General features: G+C 35.5%; 1 protein-coding gene and 1 long non-coding RNA gene across 12 annotated transcripts; both read right to left on the bottom strand.

Moving 5' to 3' along the window:
• Positions 1-1,276: 1,276 nt before the first annotated feature.
• On the bottom strand, positions 1,277-2,104 carry LOC113689640 (uncharacterized). The gene is made up of 2 exons (XR_003448194.2): positions 1,671-2,104; positions 1,277-1,574 (listed from the first exon to the last, which is right to left on the bottom strand). It is a non-coding gene; the product is annotated as an uncharacterized lncRNA (long non-coding RNA).
• A 2,737-nt stretch (positions 2,105-4,841) lies between these two features.
• On the bottom strand, positions 4,842-14,563 carry LOC113707657 (receptor-like serine/threonine-protein kinase NCRK). 11 transcript variants are annotated; one of them, XM_072058706.1, is made up of 12 exons: positions 14,352-14,555; positions 14,072-14,198; positions 10,813-10,886; positions 10,457-10,556; positions 10,052-10,177; positions 9,320-9,436; positions 8,051-8,338; positions 7,633-7,874; positions 7,201-7,497; positions 6,751-6,987; positions 6,365-6,592; positions 4,842-5,486 (listed from the first exon to the last, which is right to left on the bottom strand). In XM_072058706.1, exons 4-12 carry the CDS (start codon positions 10,524-10,526, stop codon positions 5,175-5,177), a joined length of 1,917 nt encoding a protein of 638 aa, XP_071914807.1. In that variant the 5' UTR covers positions 10,527-10,556; positions 10,813-10,886; positions 14,072-14,198; positions 14,352-14,555; the 3' UTR covers positions 4,842-5,174. The 11 variants fall into 11 exon arrangements, with proteins under 11 accessions (XP_071914807.1, XP_071914824.1, XP_071914830.1 ...); XM_072058723.1 differs by having other exon boundaries at positions 4,842-5,269; positions 6,400-6,592; positions 14,072-14,563; XM_072058729.1 differs by having other exon boundaries at positions 4,842-5,269; positions 14,072-14,561.
• Positions 14,564-15,597: the final 1,034 nt, after the last annotated feature.

The raw sequence follows: 15,597 nt of genomic DNA, 5'->3' as shown, positions 1-15,597 counted from the left end.
TACAAGGGGGAAAAAAAGGAGAGAGGGCTCAAAGTCATAATCGTCTGTTATAGTCCCCTGAGGTATGTATTGAGAACATGGTCACATGATATGGTATGAAAAAGCATTTGATGAGTGATGTGGTCTGTGACCAGAGATAATTAGACGCGAGAGTTGGTATTGCGTTAATCAAATAAGGAGCTGCTAAAACCTATTCTTCACGAAAATTGAATTGGTAAATAAGTTTGAAGGCTTGAAGCACATGCTTGTTGAAGAACATAATGATGAGCTCGGTACATAAGCTGATTGAGATCAAGAACTTTGTTCATGAAAGAAATTAATTTGCATGGACCATTAAAAAAAATAACTCATGACGATTCTCTATTCCTAACTAGAGAAGGATATTGATCTTTTACCATTGCATGAAAAACTTGAAGAAAAATTGAAGTATAAATTTCAATAGGTACACCATGAATAACCATCAACAGAATGATCAAAAGATAATGAGCCATTTTCCACATCTGGGGAGGTAAGTGTAGGTTTGAAACTTGAGGGGAGCTATACGAAATTGTCCCAAATAATTTCTATGTTTTTAAGCGTTCACCTTGTCTTGGTGGGCTAGGTGCAGTTAGCTTCCTAATGCAATTTTTCTCTTAGCATTCAAGTTAATCCTCTCTCTTCCCTTTTCTCAATTTCTTGCCCCTTGAATCATGACAAGACTGTTGAGCGGAAAAAAAAAAAAGGTGCCATAACAAGTAAGAGACGCTCTTAAATACCTGTTCTTTTGTACTACTGAGTATGCCTTAAACGCTTATTTCTCACAAATTATTGGCTATGTAGCCTTAAGAGCCAATTTTCCCTTGTTTAAGTATCATGGCTTTTGTGCATTTTTCTATCTTCCTTTGTTTCAGTTTTAGTCATCTTTTTTTTTTTGGTTCAAAACAAAAAAGCCCGATGTAGTGTACTTAATACACAGAAAAGCCTCCCGTAGTTTCAAAACATACAAAATGGCACCTCATGTTTTGAACTAAATTATAAACCAACAGAATTCGTTAAACTTAACGAAAATGACAGTCTCGACTGTTAAACTTACCGGATTTCGTTAAATATAACAAATTTTGTTGGTTTACAATTTAATTCAAAATATGAGGTGTCGTTTTGTATGTTTTAAAACCACAGGAGGCTTTTTGTGTATTAGGTATACTACATGGAACTTTTTTGTTTTTAACCCTTTTTTTTTTTCTGGGATGAAACCTCCAAGTCCATGGACTAACACATTCACTGGGATAATGTTCAATACAAAAGAAGAGGGACATCATGATTCCCTACATTCTGATTCATTTCTTTCTTCAAGAACAATGAAAGTCTTATCATGAAGTGTTAAAGGAAAGATAAACTAACAAACATACAAAGGTGTGGCACAATAATGCATAAAACTAATGTGGTGACACTGATTTCAGGATAAGAAATTAATGTAGTCAAATTCCTTAGACATCAAAAGCAAGCATTGCAATCTCTAGGGAGGTGGAGGCCATGGCTCAAAGAGTGGAGGGCAGCAACATGACAACAAACCACAGCAGGATAGAAACCAGAGGCTGCAAAATAAAAATAATGAATAGAAATCGTTAAAGCTAAACTTCAGCTTCAATTTTCTCTAATTAATTCTTCTAAGAAAAGGGAGAAAAGCTTACAATGATTCAAGACATCCACCGAACTGAGGAGGTTGAGGTGGTGATGGTGATAGAAGTGGTGCTTGACTCGGTGGAGGGTCTGAGGGTGGTGGATCCATGATTCTAGTGCATGAAGTCCAGTTAAGGAAAAATACACTTCTTTTTGGAAGAATCTATCAGTCTTTCTTTTATATTAGAGCGCCCCTATCCAGCTACCTTTCAAAGGCAGAATTAATTGGTTTGTGAAATTGTATCCTCCAACTAACAGTTGCTGCTTATGGATCATTAATATGAAGAAACAGAGATAATTCCTTGGCAGCTGGTCAGGGAGTTATATTTCTCACCTGCCCATTGTACGTGCTAACATCCCAAGCTTTGAGTTTTGTTAGGGATTAAGCACATTTCCCTTTCATCAATTGCTGAAACTACACTTGTAAATGATCTTGAATAACAAATCGTATACTGGTGAAAGTTGTCTTTAGCTATGATCTTTGAAAAATATAACTGCGCTAATTGTAAGGAACTTAATATGGAGGAGGATCTACAATCCAAACCATAGCTGCTGCACTTTTTTTTTTTTTGGGGTGAAAGGAAGGAGTCAACTAGGTGAAATGAGGGTTGACAAGTAGAAGTATGCACGTGTGATCGCTCAATCTGAGGTCTGACCAAAACAATTATAAAATCAAATTTAATTAATTCATTGAAATGAGTTAGCCATATAAAAGCCAGCTAGCACATACGTACGTGTTAACGAACTAGTTAGCTCGAGGTTGAGAGTTAAAATCCTAGCACAAAAAGATTAGATGTAATTTTAGATCAAATATATGCATTTGTATCGATCATAAGTTAAGTTAATTGCAATTTAATACTCTAATTAGACAATAAGAAACGTTCTAAATATTACTAATGATTTTATTTTTTCAATATTGAAAGTTTTATAATTTGTTTCTATATTTAATAGTTCATAGATAATTAAAAAAACATCAATAATAGACACGTGCTATAAACAAATTATTATTTTAAGGTACAATTAACTCGTAGTTAATATTCAAGAAAATAATCATAAAATTTGTACTCTATTCACATAATTAAGTAATTACTTGTGCTCATGCTACTGTGCATTTAACCAGAACAAGAACATAAGAAGGTCAAATAATACAAAAATTAAATAATCAATACATTTCGAGTTTTGCATATCAATTAGTAAAATATTCATTTATAAATCATTATCATTATGAGTGTGTAATTTATATACGTACGAACAGTATAAGGAAAAGTTTATAATCGAAACCAAAAAAGGTTAAGAAGCCTATAACAAGTATAAAAATTCCAATAAAACAACTTTAGTTTCTCTAAAAATATATAATATGTTATTATTTTGAGATTTCACAGTAATGAATATTGGTGCACCCGCGAAACCTGGGGCGCTCCGTTCTCCTTTCTAGAAGACGGAGGAATGCTATGTGTTTGGATAGAAATTTCTTAGAATAACAATATAACACTTTCTGTGATAGGATGTGTGTGGTAAAAATACAAAAAATTAATTAAAAAAATGTTTTTAATGCAATTAAAAAATTTTAGCAAATACTTGACTATCCAAACAATATACATCATTTGCCAAGGAAAAAAAGGTTTGTAAAATAGTTAATTTGGAGCTCTTTCTCTGTTTTCCTTGGGCAAACCACTATTTTGTCCCTAGGTAAATTAGGGTTGTCAATGGAGTTGGTTCAGCCCGAATCCGATCTGTTCGGCATGAAAAATGCTCACTGAGGCTAAAATTTAATTGGGTTGTGTAGAGTTTGGACCTAAATATGCAGTCCGAACTAAATGTGAGCCGAACTTAGGCCATGCTGAGATTAGATTTGAATAAGACCCAACCTCGTGTATAAGTATAATTATATATATATATATATATATATATATATATATATATATATATATATATAATATTGTAATATCTATAATTTATAATCATATTATGACAAAATGTTAATAATTTATATATAAATTTGTAGTAATTCATAGTTATAAAATATATATTATATATAATTATATATTTAATTATGAGTCCGATTTGAATTTGAAATTCATATAATAGTATGAGTTGAATATGAACTTTTTAATTTGTGAACGAAACTCAAAAGCCTAAAGTCCGAAAACTAATATAATTTGTAGGTTGAATTTGGACTTGCCAACACTTTGCTTCAGAAAGCCCAATTGATACCCATGAGGCAAATCGCCATGCTACCCTATTCTTGTTTTTCGACCATCCCTTTCTTTGATTTATGCTCGCTTCGGGGTTTACCATCATTGCTGTGCTATCTGTTCCTTAAATTTCAGGGTGTACACTATAATGCTTTTGGGATTCCAAATTTCATCTCTTATCCTACTATTACCTTTTCTCACGTTTCGTTGATATTTTTCTATTGTGATCCGATCTTGCTTCAACTAGTATATTTATCTGTTGTGATCCAATCCTTGATATTATTAAGGCTTACGATGCTTTGAATTGGAACTTCTCGTTTTGTGCTACGCATCTTCTGGGTTTTCCTGACAAGTTGATGTGGATCAAAAAACTGTGTATCCACAGCTCATTTTGTCTCTATGGGTCCCTTGTGCATTTTTCCAAATTGAAGGGGTTTGAGGCAGCGAATCCAGTCCCCTTACGTTTTCCTGATTACAATGGAAGTGAAGTTGTCTCTCGTTCGAACAAAGTGGAATTGTCTCGCGTGAATTTTACATGAGATTTTTTCATCTTGTCAGCAGCAAGTACTACTTGAGCCTTTCAGCTTGTAATTTCTAATGAATATTCAGGAGAATTCCTCTGAGAGATCTTGCCCCTTATCTCTCATCTAGATTGAGCTTCAGGTATTGCCAATCTTTGTTACAGAAGCTGCAGAAAAAAATTCAAAGTTGGGCAAACTGGAAACCGAGTTATGCCACGACCATAGAGTGTATTGTGAGCCATAAATTGCACATGATAAAATTTCTAACCAGTAACCACAACGTTGGAGAATGGAGATCTTCTGTTATTGTACCTTCCAAGTACCACTGAAGCTAACACAATAGAAAAGCGGTTGAAACCAATACTAGTGAAAGAGCAATCCTACTTCGTCCAGAATACCTTAAAAAATGGGAAACACGTATAATCAAGAGGAAAGCTAGCCATTCGATAGAGACTGACGGCAGCAATGGAAGAAATTGCCGTGGACACCAATAATGCCCCCAAGTTTTAAAATTTTATGGACATGAAATTCAAGAGGTTTCTGTACAAGTTTGATATTACATCTATAAAGAAAAACACTTAAAGAGCGCCTCTAAAAAGTATTTACATTGAACTCTGTGAAAAAAATAAAGAAATGAATTACCAGTAAGATAATCTGACAAACATCTGATTTCCCAGGAAAAATGAAAACCAGACCGCAGTCAGAGCTCCTTACCATCAAGTGAAACAGCAAATATTTCACTATGGAGACCTACTGAAAAGCATCTGCTGTTTGTTGCAGTTTCTAACTGCAAATGCAGTTACTGGACATTGACATTTGACATACAGAATGATTCATAACGGGGTTCAGTTAAGTCCACTGCTTCATCCTCTTGCGAATGCCAACTTCTAGCACCTGATGATAGAAGAATCAATTTCTCTATGTACTCAACAGAAACAGGATCTGCTACTTTCTCATACTCTTCAAGACATGGTTTAGAGCTGATGTCTACAGCAAATGACTCTCCACCTAGATTTTTATCCAACATTATGTGCTTTATCTCCTCGTTCTCAACAGGATCAAAAGTTTGTTTGTTTATGGATCCACTTCCCTTGACACCACTAAATGAGCTCTGCATAAAATGTGAAAGATGCAAAGTAGAATGTGTCAATCTACCAAACCAGGAATTTGTTTAGGTTTTAAAAGATAGTGTGGAAGCATCAGGTTGTTGTACTGAGATTTTATGTTTCATGCATAGTCAGGGGAGTGCCATTGCTAACAAATTACGAAGAAGAAAGCATACAACATTTTAGGATATAAGAAAAGGTGGGAAAAGGTTTAAGATGGTTAGATGAATGCTTTACAAGTTGGTTTTTACATTGAGACACTCTGGTGAACAATTATAACCAAAAGCCAAAATGTTGCCTTATTGGAAATTCTTGCTGACATATTAATTTTTATTTATATGAAAGATGAATATCCTTGGTCCGCAACTAGAGTTCTACTCAATAACTGCTAATTCAAGTTGGTTTATCAACTCAATGAACCAAGCCTGAACAATGTTATGTGTGTCTGGCAAGTTCGGCCGAGCTCAGTTGAGTAAACAACCACCAATGTACATATAAAAGGGCTAAGCTACCTGAGCTCAACTAGAGCGTGGCTCAGTACAAGAAAATACTTGAGCCAAACTTGAACACGATTTTCAAGATCATTAAGACTCCAAACAAGTTTGGAAATCCTAGTCTCATTTTCGTTTAGGCTTGTCTAGACCAATAAGTTTGATGTGGTGATGGGCAAATTTCATCAAATTTGAATTCTTTCTTAGTATTTCATTCTTTCCACATCAAATTTGATAAAATGAATCAAACTGTCACTTGATGGTACATAGAGAACGATCTAATTATCATGTTAAAGTCCTAAATGTGCAAAACCTGGAGTATCATGAACCAATGTCATTTCATAGCTATACGGTAAGCATCATGAACTGTAATAGTTTCCGAGTATTGATACCTGAAATAATTGTACAGACATGTTCTTTCTCTTACATTTCTCTGGTGCAATAGTAGAAAGAATTTGGACCACTTCACTCATGGTTGGTCGAGAATCAGGATCCAATAACAGGCACTCCTTGGCTAAATAAGCCATAATCTGCATCTCTTCTTCATTGAAGGTCCCTTTCAAACGTGGGTCTGGCAACTCTGAGGTCACCCGCCTACTGTCTAGCAATTGAGGTGTCGCCTGTAATAAGGTCAAAAATGTAAAAACCAGCACCTCTAATTAAATGGATCTCATTGCATTTGGAAGCTTTAGTTTCTAACTAACTATTAACTTGCAATTTGTAGGTATAAATTTTTGGCAAGTTTTTTCCATAGATAACTTGTCCAAATTATCCATACCCATATCACAAGGCTCTCTTCCCCTTTACTATCAGATTTCTGGATGGGCTGTCGTCCACTAATCAATTCAAGTAGAACCACCCCAAAACTGAAAACGTCTGACTTAAGAGAAGCTCTTCCAACAATTGCATACTCTGGAGCAAAGTAGCCAAAAGTACCCTGCATTTTTGCTGGCGAGCTGGGACAGCTGGGAATTCCATCACTGTGAAGCTGCTTTGCCATACCAAGATCGGTGATCTGTAACAAATATTAATATGTCAACAGGTCGATTGAAAAAAAAAGAATGATTTTCGTTTGAACCAAAATCAGATATATTTAGACATTAACAATCATCAGCTTGATTAACTCCTGCATGAAAAAGAAAATTTTAGGTTGACCAAGTCTAGTTGCATGGCAATCTTTTGTATCTTGCTTTTCAATTTGCAGTGCATATTTTGACTGGTTACAGACCTTTGCTCTCCAATTCTCGTCCAAGAGTACATTTGTGGATTTGACATCTCTGTGCAATATTCTTGGTGCAGCTGCTTCATGAAGATACTCCAAGCCCCTTGCAGCTCCAAGTGCAATTGTGACACGAGTACCCCAATCCAAACAATTTCCTGAAGCCCCATCCAGACACTCTCTCAGGTTACCATTGGACATATACTCAAACACAAGCAGCCTTTCTGCATGTTTTCCTTGGCGTTCTGAGCAGTAGCCAAGCAAAGGGACCACATGACAATGATGCAGTCTTGCTATCAGTTCTATCTGCACAGAAAAATGTGTTCAAAATTTAAAACTACTGTGTATACATATTACTACATCTTATTATCTATTACCTAATCGGTTAGCATCACAGTAAATTCCACATGTGGTGATATTATTAGCAGTTTGAAGTATTACCTCTGTGAGGAATATGGATTCTGCATCAGATCCCACAAGAGTTTTCATTCGCTTTATTGCCACAACTTTACCATCCTTGAGATGGCCATGGTATACATGGCTGCTTCCTCCGACTCCAATCAAATTAGAATCAGAAAACTTGTTTGTTGCACTTTCCAATTCAGAATAGGAGAACTCTGTGATCGTTCCTTGCAATGCCCCAGACTTGTTTCTCGATAGCAATGACGGCTTAGGAAAGCATCCTAGAGAAAGCAAAGATATAGCACAAAAAAGTGAAAACGATGTCAGATGACAGAAGATCCAACTCTACCTGAATTGGTATTCTATATTGAAATTGTTACTAATTGACAATATTGCTAATCATACAATTAACTTAAGCTCCTTTAAGAAAACAACTAGAATAAAAATTTTCATTGACCTGCTGTAGATTTAACCCGGGTACTAAATAAGCCTCCGTATGTTGGAAAGTAAGAAGCCCCTTGGCTGATTAAGCTGGTAGCACTGTTACAACTTGTTTGTTTATCTGATGATTGTTTATCTGATGAGAATAATGATCGATGGGTATGCCATTTATCCTTTCGATAGATGTAGCACAATAATGAAGCTACAAAAGCTAGAGTTGTCAGTGTAATGCATATTAAGAGAATAATTATGAGAACTTTGCTGGTGATCCGCTTCTTCGAAGACTGCTCTTCAATCCAAGCCCCTTATAACACAATTAAAGAGTAATTAGTACAAATTAGATTAACTACTTTGTGAAAACTAAAACATATCAATCATAAAACCTAAATAGCATCATCAAGAATAGATAGATCCAGTTTACATCCTCTCTATTTATCCCCCCTGAAGTTTTGGGGTAAAATAGATACTCCAAATTTTCAACAACATACACAGGAAATTGAACTCTTTGCGAGAAAAATGAAGGATGTACTCTTTTCTAGTAAAGAGTGCAGAAGCTGGAATCCTTGACACTATGCAATGTTAAGGTTCTTCAATCTACTGATGCAATTGAAAGACCATTCTGTTCATAATATCATTGAGAAGAAACTAAGTGGTTTCTTGAACTTCAACACAAATACTTATTCAACAATTATAAACTTGCTGGATGGAACTCTAACAATGCATAGCCCTGTGCAAAAATAGACAGCCTTGGCATTAAAGCAACTCATAGACTGTATAGTAGTAGACTCAAGGCAGACCACAGCATAAAGAATTTCTATAGTTCTAACTCCAGGACCACCATGTATAGCTGCTTCTACAGGGGTAATCAAAGGCTGCCTCTAATATAGCATATGCTTAACATGACTGGGATAGTTTTGGTCATAAACAGAGAGACATTTCCTGCTGGCAGGACCAGAGCCAAAAGAAGTTGCTCAAAATGCTACAATGCCATTGGCTCAAGCTTGTGTACTACTCACACCTCAGGTAATTTGCCTATTTGGAGTTACACTACAGGAGGTGCTCAAGATAACTGATATGAATCAGATGACTTAGATGATTGAGGATACATTTGTACTTTATCATAATGCCAAAAAAGAACATACTGGTCATACAAAAGCTAATGTAGATGTGAAGGTTGAGTTGGCATTGCCTAAGTTCTGCTGATGGACAATTTTGTGAAGAGAAATTTGAACAGTTTGTAGTGGTTTGCTCTAATACTTCAAGATGGCTTGGAAAAGCAAAATACCAGAACTGCACTTGCATACAGAAAAACAGCTGGTGTAATTGTTTCCAGTAGCCACTTTAGGCAGACCATCTGACGCACATAGACACATCCATCTGTTTTCACCAGAGCCTCCTGTAGCTGCACTAAAACAATAGAACTCAGATCACATTTTCTAGCAAGATATTCTGGAGATATAAACATTTTTGAATTCTTGACATTAGATATACAAATTTTAGACTTCAAACCCATGTACAAAGTCCAATATCAAATGCATAAATTAGCAAAATTCTCTTTAGTTTCTGAAAACATAAATCTCCTTCCATCAAAAATTCAAACAAGGTCATTGCCATTCATTGTCTTTAGAGGTTAAGCATTCCTTTGAATTCAACTTGTCAGCACATGACAATTTCTTCAAGAAGAATAAACATGTTACGATGTATTTGAGACAATGAAACCTCACAAACGCGGGTATTCTTTATTAACATTAAAGTGTTGCTACATCTACAGATTGGTAGTTGAAGATGAAACTAACGTTAAGTATTTGACCAGTCCTCCTGTATGTTTAACAAAAGATATTTCCAAGCATAAAACATATCTCCCCCAATTCGGAACAGATGGTGATGTATTCAGGTCTAGCTATAACGCGCAAAAACAAATACTTCACTTTTTTTTTTATCATTTATCCTCTGAAAAGTCTTGCCAAATTTTACTTGTTAAAAAAAAGTTTTCGTACTGATAGGACCAGCAACATACCGGGATTGCAGTCACAGGATGAATAGCAGCTTGTGGGGACAGCAAAAGTCAGATTGCTTTGGTCATTAGTAGAACAGCTGCATGTCCAGTTGCTTGTTTCAGATGTATTTGGATATCCATCTACCACTGAGAAATGCAAAGAATGATAAGCATATCTTTTTCAGAAATGTTATCCATACAAAGACTCCTAACACATGGACCTCCCAAACAAGAAAATGTGCACTTGTCTTGCAAATTACCACCCTATCATGATAATTCAAGTACTACAAGTTACAGCAGAAAAAGAAATTAGCCTTTTAATTTCATGACAATGACATAATTGCAGAACTCTACTCGGCCTTTTTGAGTTCTCACTCAATGGATATGAAGAATTGATCAAGCAGTACTATACAGCTAAATACGAACCAGAAAAACCTTGCTGAATCCAAACCAGATTAATCAGACAAAGAAGAACTCTTTCCAGTTGTAGCCTCATTTTCCCGGTCCAACTTGCGTACTTCTTGCACTGGGAGGATGCAAGAGGAAGGATAAGATACTGAAAATTTTGTTAGTTCAGAATAATCAATTGCTTTCTGGTGAAACACCATGAAAATATTTGAATCCACAGAGAGAAAAAGAAGGAGAAAGAGATTGTTTTTCATCTGTATATATCTAAATCATCATATTTAGCATGGATACTATTTGAACAATTGATCTCAAGCAATTCTTTTCACAGATTACAGAATTCAACTAGTCTGAAAAGATGGAAAAAGAAAACTCACATTCACTTGGCACACCTTAAATTTCAAGTCAATCTCTTGATTGCCGGATGACTATGAAGCACATCTTCATTATTCTGAAAAAAATTAAATCACTAAGTTTTAAGTAGAATATCCATCACTAACTCTTGAAAAGATATGCCTTTACAGTGTCAAGAATTCAGAATCAATGCATTTATATATTACGTGTTACAGAGTGTACTCATGATATAGGAGAGGGTGGGAAGTTGAGTTTAGAGAGAGAGAGAGTAGTTATCTCAAAGAACCAATCCACATTAAGCTGATATTCACTTACTAACTTGTCCATAATCACCAACAAAATAACAGCTATCCAGTAGCTTATAAAGTATGAAATTCCACTGATATAAAGAATTTCAACCGATAGACAGAGATATAAAGCTCTAAACACTTCAAGATAGCAAGTGAAAGTTTTATATCCATGTCAAAGCAACATTTAATTAACTAAACTCATAGAGATTCAGAATTTAATGAACAAAAAGAAGAAATACTGGTCAAATCAATTAAAATTATGAACAAAAAGAAGATTTACGAACTAGATGGAGACAAAAGCCATCAACAGAGGCAAAGAAATATTTTCCAAAACAGTACATGAAAATAAACAAGCACTAAAGTCTATGTTACAGGTAGGAACAACTAAACATGGTTGGCCACCAAATACACTTTTTGCTTAACGTGCATTCTGAAACATTTTTACTGCTATCTTGCACTTTTGCAACACGTTAACAGCATTGGTTTGATCTAAGTCAGAAGCTAGTTCTACATCTACATAGTGGTTTTCTTGTAAAAGAACTTAAAATCAGGCTCTAACATTCTACATTTAAATCCTATATAGATGAAGCAAACATACTAGAGAAAACTCCCTGCAAGATGAAATACAATATTGAAAGATAAATACAATGCTTTAATTGCAAATTTCATAAAATACTCTGCTTGGAACAATTGTGTTTCCATCTCTGGAGCAATTGATTATATCTTAAAAGCAGAAGGAGATCAACAAAGCAAAAGTTGTACCACAATTGGTTTAAAACTCTCAAGCTTTTCAGACTTGAATGAGTACCATCTAGGAAGCCATCTAACATTACGCAGTCAAATAACTTGTAATGCTGTGATCACTAATGTAAAGTCGAAGCTATGGAGCAAGATCAAACTTTATCATCACAAGACTTCATAGTTGCAACACGGCATTCAAGGTTCTTTGGAAGTCGTCACTCAATGATGACCAAGCCCATCAAAGATAGAAGATACAACATAAGCGTTCGAAAAAAAGGGTATACAAAAGAGACATCTTTCAATAGATATACAAGACAAAGACTGAGGGGTTATCTGTAAAAGTCCCCTAGAAACCAGATAACAAAGAAAAGTATATGTGTTACTACTTTAATACACCTTTCTCCAGTAATCAAATGCCATGAAAGCAACTCTTTTTCAACTGTGAAAGGGACCCCTCAACAATATCACTAAAGACTAAAACATAAAACCAATAAAATAATTAAAACCTCATAATCTATTAGTATATCAAGATCCTGTAAGTTCTTATCTTTTGTCTTCAACGTTTTTAAGCTTGAAAAGGGAAAAAGATTTCAAATATTAGAACAGGCAATCATTTGTACGTATACTCCAACGGTTAGAAAAGACTTAGCTTCAAAGACATAATACTCTGTAAGGAGGGACATCAACGCACGATTGTAACTACTCCAGACTAATTTTGCGTTTTTGGTTTGATCTTTAGAGTGAGTAGATGACGTGTGAAAAAGACTTGAATTGTTTGTTTATGGCAGGGTCCTACGACCTCTAGTGTCGGCTGTAGAGTGAAACATGGCTAGACTGAGATGTTGTCCAAGGACTCTTGTTTAGCTTTTACTGTTATTATTATTATTATTATTATTATTGGATAAAAAGGTCAATGACCTGATGCCGATCATACTCCCCTGCAATAATTTGAGATAGAATAATTAACATTCAAAGGGATCCACCACCTCATCTACCACAATCCTGATAATGATAACAGCTATTAATAAAAGAACCTATACATCGTCAGCTAGTGACTCAATTCCAAGTTACTGTTGGAAAATGTGGCTGTTTTCAATTAAGGGGTTACTATCCCAGTAAAATGACCAGTTGAATAGGAACCATGAATAATTGTTGCTTAATGCAACTCTTGAAATTTTTCCTTTTACACACAGAAACACCCAAAAAACAACTAAATAATGAACAAATTGATGCACCGTAACGACCAAAGGATTCCACCTTAAACACTCATTAGAGTGACAAAGAATCATTAACTACAATCGACTTAAAAAACACAAGGAAACTGTAGAAAATGCATCTCACAACAAACTACAAAAAAGGGTGGTGGTGGTAATGGTGGTGGTGGGTGTTTTGTGGTTGGGGGGGGGGGGGGGGGGTGGGGGAGGAGGGGGAACAAACTTCAACGTAACAGAAGTTTGAGAGGATAACACAATTGAGACCGTGAATGTACAGGATTTATATTAAGGCCTGATTTGATCATGACAATACTTTTCTGCTAAATTACAATCTTTGGAACAGTATGGAATAGCATAGGAAAATGCTACACGCCGCCCCACTCCCCTCCCCAAAAAAAATGCATAGGAGGACCAACTAGGTTTAGTTAGTCAAATTCCGTTTCCGGAAGAAGAAGGACCAACTAGGAGAAAAAGGGACAAAAAGAAAAAAAAGAAAAAATGTGCTGTCGTTCATCAGTGGCCTATGCCCTTGGCAATTAAGGAGCTGAAGTCCACGACATTACTTTGGAAAGCAAACTGGATTACCAAATTAATTGCTCAAAATATCTGCAAACGAAGGCAGCTGAAACTAATTTTACTAGCAATCATTCAAGCTCTTTTATAATAGTACTTTATTAGATTGTGATCATTATGGTATCCATAATAAACCACGTTAACGTCTACCGTCACATCTTTAAAGCGCAAATTTAATGCACCACCGCTACTTTTAGACGGAAATTTCAAATCGAAAATTGATTAACGAAGCCGCATTATTATTATTAATCACACTATAAAAGAAAAGCACATTGCTAATTATTAGCCGCCACGTCACAGACCCATTGAACCCCAAAAAAAAAAAAAAGGCAACGAGCTTCGCCAATTATTCTTCAACTACTACTTTTTTTTTTTTTGTTAACAAAAATAAAGGAAAAGAAGGAGGAGGAGCAAGTAAAAATACCTCAGTCATACAAAAATGAAATTCAAGATTACGAACTTACATCCGGCGATAAAACAGAATTCGAAATCCGAAATATCAGCGCTTTCACTGTTCAATCTCTTTTACTTGCATGTGCCCACCGAAGACGAGCTCTGAGCTCAGTGCCGAAGACGTGGAGCCATAAGAGACTGAAACGAGAGCGCTTCAGTGTGTGAGTGTGTGAAAAAATTCAGCTGACGAATGGCATCAGGAAAAAATTTTTAAAAAAAAAAACTCAAGAAATATTCCAGAAAATAGAAACAGGGATAGAGAGAGAGGGAGAGAGATGAAAAATGACAGACGGAGAAGTGAAGTGTATTTATAAACGGAATGCAGAACGGAGGAATTCCATTTGGCAGCTGAAAGCCAAGTTACAGTCAGATGTCGAGAGTCGAGAGAGAAGAAGACGAAAAGAAGAGTGAGGACGTAACGGTAACGTGGTGAGATGGATTTCACTTTCTCAGCTGAGCATCCCAGTTCCCAAGGGCTGAGGTGGAGTTGAGCTAAGGGAGCGGGCGGGAGCTGCCGCTTTTGCGGTGATCTGATTTTGGGGACCCACTGGGTAATGCCACGTCGGCAAGTATTGGAGAGTCTCCCGATGGATGAGCCAAATTTTTTGGTTCTTTGAAATGATTAATTAATGGGGGCTCCTGGCGTTGGATTTTGTTGTTTCTCGAATGGATTTTGTTTTTGGACGGTCAAAAAGTGATCCCGTACCCTAAGGGGCTGGGACCGCTCTAGAGTAACACAGCAGGGACTAGTATTTTGGTACGGTACAGACTACAGAGTACATACATGCAGCCTGGAGACTGCAGAGTTGATCCGTGGTAGTGTTATTAAAAGTAGTGACCGGACCGGGTAGAAGAAGTTTCACGCAAGATCCATTGTACTTTTAGGAAAAATAACATGTATGCCCCTCAATAACTTACGAGCATTTGTATGCACCTAAAAATTGTCATTAATTCGGGAGTAGCTCCCCATGCCTAATTGGCGGGAAACAAGTTGCAAAGAGCAGGAAGAGTAGGAAAATTAGTCAGATGCAATAATCCTTGGAATAAGCAGAAATAAAACTATGTGTACTCCAATTTTAATTTGTAAATGCTTACTTGACAAAAAAATTATGATAGTTTAAATTTAATTCTTAGTTGGCATCGATGAGTAATTATATACATAAATAATTAAAAAAAATATTTTTATATAAAATTTATTTTTATGTAAATACATTTATTATAAATTTATTAAAAATTTTTGGTTTATAAGGTTATTGTAATTTAGTAGTTACAATATTTGGGATAGTTATGCATAGTTATATTGGCAAGATGTGATTAAGTAGTCAAAGCAAAAACTAATTTTTTTTAAGGATAAAATTTAAAGTTTAAAAAATGACATAAAAAAGTTTACACTAATTGAGATCCCTCTAACTTTATATATTGCATAAATAGTGGCTTTTTAACTGAAATCAAAATTATAGAAGAATTACCAGAAACATAATAGTATTTCAAGAAACTAGAATCATGACATTGTTGACCTGGTAGATTTTAATTTAAA

Source organism: Coffea arabica, chromosome 1e (assembly GCF_036785885.1).
Source record: "Coffea arabica cultivar ET-39 chromosome 1e, Coffea Arabica ET-39 HiFi, whole genome shotgun sequence".
In the NCBI taxonomy this organism is placed as follows: domain Eukaryota; kingdom Viridiplantae; phylum Streptophyta; class Magnoliopsida; order Gentianales; family Rubiaceae; genus Coffea; species Coffea arabica.
This window is presented reverse-complemented; position numbering and strand designations above follow the sequence as displayed.

What these genes read in the sequence shown, in the direction of transcription:
- LOC113707657 (XM_027229958.2), bottom strand. Translation starts at nt 10,526, where the DNA reads ATGAGGCTACAACTGGAAAGAGTTCTTCTTTGTCTGATTAATCTGGTT. An exon ending in CCGGGTTAAATCTACAGCAG is followed by an intron (nt 7,875 to 8,050) that starts GTCAATGAAAAT and finishes TGCTTTCTCTAG; the next exon opens with GATGCTTTCCTAAGCCGTCA. An exon ending in AAGAGAGCCTTGTGATATGG is followed by an intron (nt 6,593 to 6,750) that starts GTATGGATAATT and finishes ACCTTATTACAG; the next exon opens with GCGACACCTCAATTGCTAGA.